The sequence below is a fragment of the Salpingoeca rosetta genome (assembly GCF_000188695.1).
Source record: "Salpingoeca rosetta unplaced genomic scaffold supercont1.34, whole genome shotgun sequence".
Classification (NCBI taxonomy): Eukaryota; class Choanoflagellata; order Craspedida; family Salpingoecidae; genus Salpingoeca; species Salpingoeca rosetta.
The window spans coordinates 502,574-507,573 of NW_004754900.1; the positions used below are offsets into that span (position 1 = coordinate 502,574).

Below are 5,000 nucleotides of genomic sequence, written 5' to 3' on the forward strand. Positions count from 1 at the left end.
AATGTCGCAATCCGTGACGAGGCGCCGTGACGATGTGGGAATGGGGACAGGCGAGATGTGCTGATGTGGGAGGGGAAAGGGAGACTGAGAAGGGCTTGGCTCTTTGGCCTCTTGAGCTTCTGCTGCCGCCGTTGAGCCGTTGAGCTGCCGAGGCGACTCTGGAGGCCTTGAAGCCGGCTCTCTCTCTCTTTCTCGACTCCTTAACTCCAGTCCCGCGAAGAGAAACACTGGCCAAGAAAGAAGACAACACAAGAAGGAGCACTGCACAACGTCTGGCCGACTCCTGTGACGTCAGAGCAGAGTTACGAGAGTTACAGAATACAGTTGCAGTGGAGCTTCAAGTGGCGTGAACACTCCCCTTGCAATAAGCATAGCATCAGCGATTTAGCTCAGCGGAAGAGCGTGGGTCTCATAATCCCAAGGTCGGCGGATCGAAACCGCCAATCGCTACTGCATATCCTTTTTTTTTTTTGTTGCTAGCTGCGCCACAATGATGATGGGAGCGCCTTTCTTCCTTCTTCCCCTTCCCTTCTTTAGTTCTTCAGCACTTGTGTGGCCTCGTGTGTGCTCGAATGCAGCCAAAGAAAACCAGACACAATCGACAGAAAAGCCTAAGAGCAGCCACTGTTTCTGTGACGTCAGAGCAGAGTTACAAGAGTTACCAGAGTTACAGAATACAGTTGCAGTGGAGCTTCAAGTGGCGTGAACACTCCCTTTGCAACAAGCATAGCAATCAGCGATTTAGCTCAGCGGAAGAGCGTGGGTCTCATAATCCCAAGGTCGGCGGATCGAAACCGCCAATCGCTACTGTAAAGCTCTTGTATTTTTTTTTTCCGTCTGATGACAGTGACATTGTAAGAGTGGCGCATCTTCTCTCAGATGCTTCTTTATATTGTCACAACACACACACGCACACGCACACGCACACATACACACATACATACACACACACACACATCCACACACACACACACACACACTTCACTGTTGCTTCAGTAACTTGTACCGCGCTGCTTGAATCGACACACGAGAGGCAAACAAACAGACATACTCACCCGGTAGCCAAGCAGCAGGCCGAGCACAGACAATGTAACCAGAAAGAGACAAGCTAACAAGCACCAACCAGAGTCAGCAACCCACTGGCAGGAAAGGTAGAAAGACCAAGGTCAAGGACAGCAGCAGCAACAGCAGCAGCAGCAACAACAACAACAACAGCAGCAGCAGCAACAGCAACAACAACAACAACAACAACAACAACAACAACAACAACAACAACAACAACAACTTAGACAACAACAACAACAACAACAACAACAACAACAACAACAACAACAACAACAACAACAACAACAACAACAACAACAAGCACACTATCTGCCTGTAACTTCATGCAGAGGCAACAGCAAAACCAGCCTGGTGTGCATGCGTGCATTAATGTCGAGGCTTCTCCCAAAAGGCAAAGAGACACTTCCACGGCCCCACAGCCAACCGCAGCAGCAGCAGCACCACCGCCACCACCACCACCACTAGCAGCCGGGGTCGATGACAAGCAGGTCGGATGCTACGTAGGGGATGCCGTAGATGAGGCCGTTGTTGGCGAGGACACCGTCTTGCCACTTGTCCAGAGACTCTGACACGGGGAGAGATGTGATGTCGATCGTGTTGGTGGCCGTGTCGATGACCAACACAACCGGTGCGTTGCGCGGTATGGCGTAGATGCGCCCATTGTGGGCCAGCACTCCGCCCCGCCACTTATAACTGGTGTCCGAGAGACCACTAATGGTGGTGGTGTCTATTGTGTTGGTGGCTGGGTCGATGATGAGGACGGACGAAGCGGTGTACGGGACGCCATAGATGAGACCGTTATCTGCAAGGACGGCGCCGTGCCACTTGTTTAATAACCCTGGCAAGCCTCGCATTTTCGTGGTGTCGGTGGTGTTGTTTAAGGGGTCGATGATGAGCACCGAGTCGGCCCAGCTTGGAATGCCGTAGACGAGGCCGTTGCTTGCTTGCACCCCACCGCGCCACTTGAACAGGCCTGATCCAGACAGAGGCATGGCCGTGGTGTCCGTGGCGTTGGTCGCTGGGTCGATGATGAGGACAGATGCCGCGGACCACGGAACGGCGTAGATGAGGCCGTTGTCGGCGGCGACGCCGCTGATCCACTTGTTCCCGGTTGATGGCAGCCCGCCAAGGCTGGTCGCATCCACGGCGTTTGTCGATGGGTCAATGACGAGCACGGCCTCAGCGTCAAAGGGGAACCCGAAGATCAACCCGTTGTCTGCGAGCACGCCGCCAGCCCAATCGCCGCTTCCGCCGCTTCCGTCGAAGCCGCTGATGGTCGTTGTGTCGGTGGTGTTTGCCGCTGGGTCAATGATCAGCACAGAGTCTGACGCGAATGGCATGCAGTAGATGCGGCCGTTGCTTGCCAGCACGCCACCGATCCAATCACCGACCCCTGCCCCAACACCAGAGATGACACTTGTGGCTGGTGAGAGGCGCCGACAAAGCGCTTCCTGGTGCCGTTGGTCCTGTGCTCGCAGTTCCTCATTCACACGCTGTTGCTCCTCAAGCATGATCGCCTGCTGCTGCACGACGTCAAACATCTTCCCCACGTCCACCCCGTTCACAAACACGGGCTGCTCTGCCGGGTTGCTGGTGTTGATGTGCAGCGCACCGTGCTCGTCGTGCTCGATCACCACCTCCGCCACGCAGCAGGGTGCAAAGAAGAGGAGCATGGTGGTAACGGTGACGAGAACAGCCATGGCTGCTGCTGCTGCGCCTGTACCTGTCGGTGCTCCGGCTGTGCTGTGCTGTGCTGTGCTCTGCCGCGGGTGGATGGAGGGTAGAAGTTGTTGTGGTTGGTGTGTTCTCTGATTCTGTTGGTTGTTTCTTGTTTGCATGTGGGTGTAAAGGACGGAAGCCTTTTGGAAATCTTCCATTGGTTTTCGCTGGAACACGCAGCGTGACGAGGCAGAGGTGACAGGATGGATGGATGGTATTGGGGGCGCTGCGCTGCAGTGGATGGATGGAGAGCATGCGATGGAGCAAGGAGGAGGAAGGGTGCTAGGGAGAGAGTGTCATGCTCATGCATGTGTGCCTGTATGCGTGCGCGTGTGTCTGTAGCTTGTGTGTGAAGCTTGTGTCGTGTCGTCAGACATCAAACAGAAACAGAACACTTGGGGGTCTAGGGGTCTGCGTGTTACGGTGCCTGCTGTGAGCGAGTGAGCTGCCCTGTTGCTTGTGACGTCACAGCAGAGTTCGAGTTACAGTGCCTTCAAGTGTCGTAGCTGAGCTCTGCACGTCAAGCAATACGACAGCGATTTAGCTCAGCGGAAGAGCGTGGGTCTCATAATCCCAAGGTCGGCGGATCGAAACCGCCAATCGCTACTGTAAAACTCTTGAATTTTTTTTTCCGTCTGATGACAGTGACAGTGGTCTGTGGATCTCTCATGCTTCTTGATATGTAGTCACACACACACATGTTCACGTTGTGGTTCGTATTGTGTATTTGAGTAGGTCACGTAACACAAAGCACATGCTTTCAGAAGATAACGCTGTTGCCCTCTCCTTTGCAAGCACTGTACCATTACCACCACCATACACAGCCACACAGTTTCTTCCCCTCCCCCCACACATCCACGGCACACTTGCACGTCGTCGTCAGTAGTGTTGTCATCATCAGCAGCCGGGGTCAATCACGAGGCCTTCCATTGCAGTACGAGGTACGCCGTAAACGAGGCCGTTGGGTGCAATCACCCCATCCCACCACTTGTCGGATGCTGCAGATACTGGCAGCGTCGTCGTGTCCGCTGTGAGTGTTGAGGGGTCGATGATGAGCACAGAGGCTGCATCCCTCGGGATGCCAATGACCCGGCCGTTGGGGGCAAGGATGCCACCGACCCATTTGCCGTTGTTGCTGGAGAGGGTAGCAATGGAGGTCGTGTCTGTGGTGTTGCTGCGGGGGTCGACAACGAGCACAGAGGGGCTGGTGAATGGGATGCCGAAGACGAGGCCGTTGTCTGCAAGCACAGTCCCGAGCCACTTTGCGGGTCCTGCCAGGCCACCAAAGGTTGTGGCGTCTGTTGTGTTTGTGGCTGGATCGATGATCAGGACGGACTTGGCATTGTGTGGCGTGCAGTAAATCAGGCCGCTGTCCACCTGGGCGCCGCCGTACCACCTGAACTGCAACGCGGGGAGCCCATCGACGGGTATGTGGCTGGTGGTGTTGGTCGCTGGGTCAATGATGAGGACAGATGACGCAGACCATGGAACGCCATAGATGAGGCCGTTATTGGCAGCAACGCCGCTGATCCACTTGCTACCGCCTGTTTGCAGCCCACCAAGTGAAGTGCTGTCGGCTGTTTTCGTTGTGGGGTTGATCACGAGCACCGCGTCGGCGTCGTGCGGGAAGCCGTAGATCAAGCCGGTGTCTGCCAAGGCGCCACCTCCCCACTTGGCACCCACGCCCAGGTTGTTCATGGAAGTGGTGTCAACGGTGTTGGTCGCTGGATCAATGGTCAGCACGGAGCCGGAGTTGTGAGGGATGCCAACCACGATGCCTGCGTCAGAAACGACGCCGCCGAGCCAGTCATAATCTCCAGTTCCAATACCGGGGATGACGGTTGTGGCTGGTGGAAACCGGCGACACAGTGCTTCGATGCTCCGAGCATCCTGTGCTCGCAGTTCCTCATTCACACGCTGCAGCGTCTCCAACGTGCTGCCATGTGCGGCAACCAACGCGTCCATCGTGCCCACGTTCACCCCGTTCACAAGCACAGGCTGCACTGAGGGGTTGCTGGTGTTGATGTGCAGCGCACCGTGCTCGTCTTGCTCCAGCACCACCTCCGCCAGGCAGCACGGCGCAAAGAAGAGGAGCGTGGTGGTGACGGTGACGAGAACAGCCGCACACAACCCCTGGCAGCGCAGCGAGGACATGGTGGCTGCTGCTGCTGCAAGTTGGGAAATGTTGTTGGAATCATTCACAAAGTTTCAGCGAC

The 5,000-nt window shown here is 55.7% G+C and overlaps 2 protein-coding genes and 3 non-coding genes across 5 annotated transcripts; 3 read left to right on the top strand and 2 right to left on the bottom strand.

Moving 5' to 3' along the window:
* Positions 1-378: 378 nt before the first annotated feature.
* Positions 379-450, top strand: PTSG_20160. The gene has a single exon. It is a non-coding gene; the product is annotated as a tRNA-Met (tRNA).
* Positions 451-735: 285 nt separating this feature from the next.
* Positions 736-807, top strand: PTSG_20161. The gene has a single exon. It is a non-coding gene; the product is annotated as a tRNA-Met (tRNA).
* Positions 808-1,526: 719 nt separating this feature from the next.
* On the bottom strand, positions 1,527-2,765 carry PTSG_10770 (uncharacterized protein; the record flags this gene model as incomplete). Its single annotated transcript, XM_004988677.1, has 2 exons — positions 1,527-2,458; positions 2,678-2,765. 2 exons carry the CDS (start codon positions 2,763-2,765, stop codon positions 1,527-1,529), a joined length of 1,020 nt encoding a protein of 339 aa, XP_004988734.1.
* Positions 2,766-3,318: 553 nt separating this feature from the next.
* On the top strand, positions 3,319-3,390 carry PTSG_20162. Its single transcript has one exon. It is a non-coding gene; the product is annotated as a tRNA-Met (tRNA).
* Positions 3,391-3,608: 218 nt separating this feature from the next.
* On the bottom strand, positions 3,609-4,956 carry PTSG_10771 (uncharacterized protein). The gene has a single exon (XM_004988678.1). It carries the CDS (start codon positions 4,936-4,938, stop codon positions 3,682-3,684), a length of 1,257 nt encoding a protein of 418 aa, XP_004988735.1. The 5' UTR covers positions 4,939-4,956; the 3' UTR covers positions 3,609-3,681.
* Between the last annotated feature and the right edge of the window lie 44 nt (positions 4,957-5,000).

Bases quoted from the DNA above. Each gene is read 5' to 3' on its own strand.
- PTSG_10771 (XM_004988678.1), bottom strand. From the start codon at position 4,938: ATGTCCTCGCTGCGCTGCCAGGGGTTGTGTGCGGCTGTTCTCGTCACC.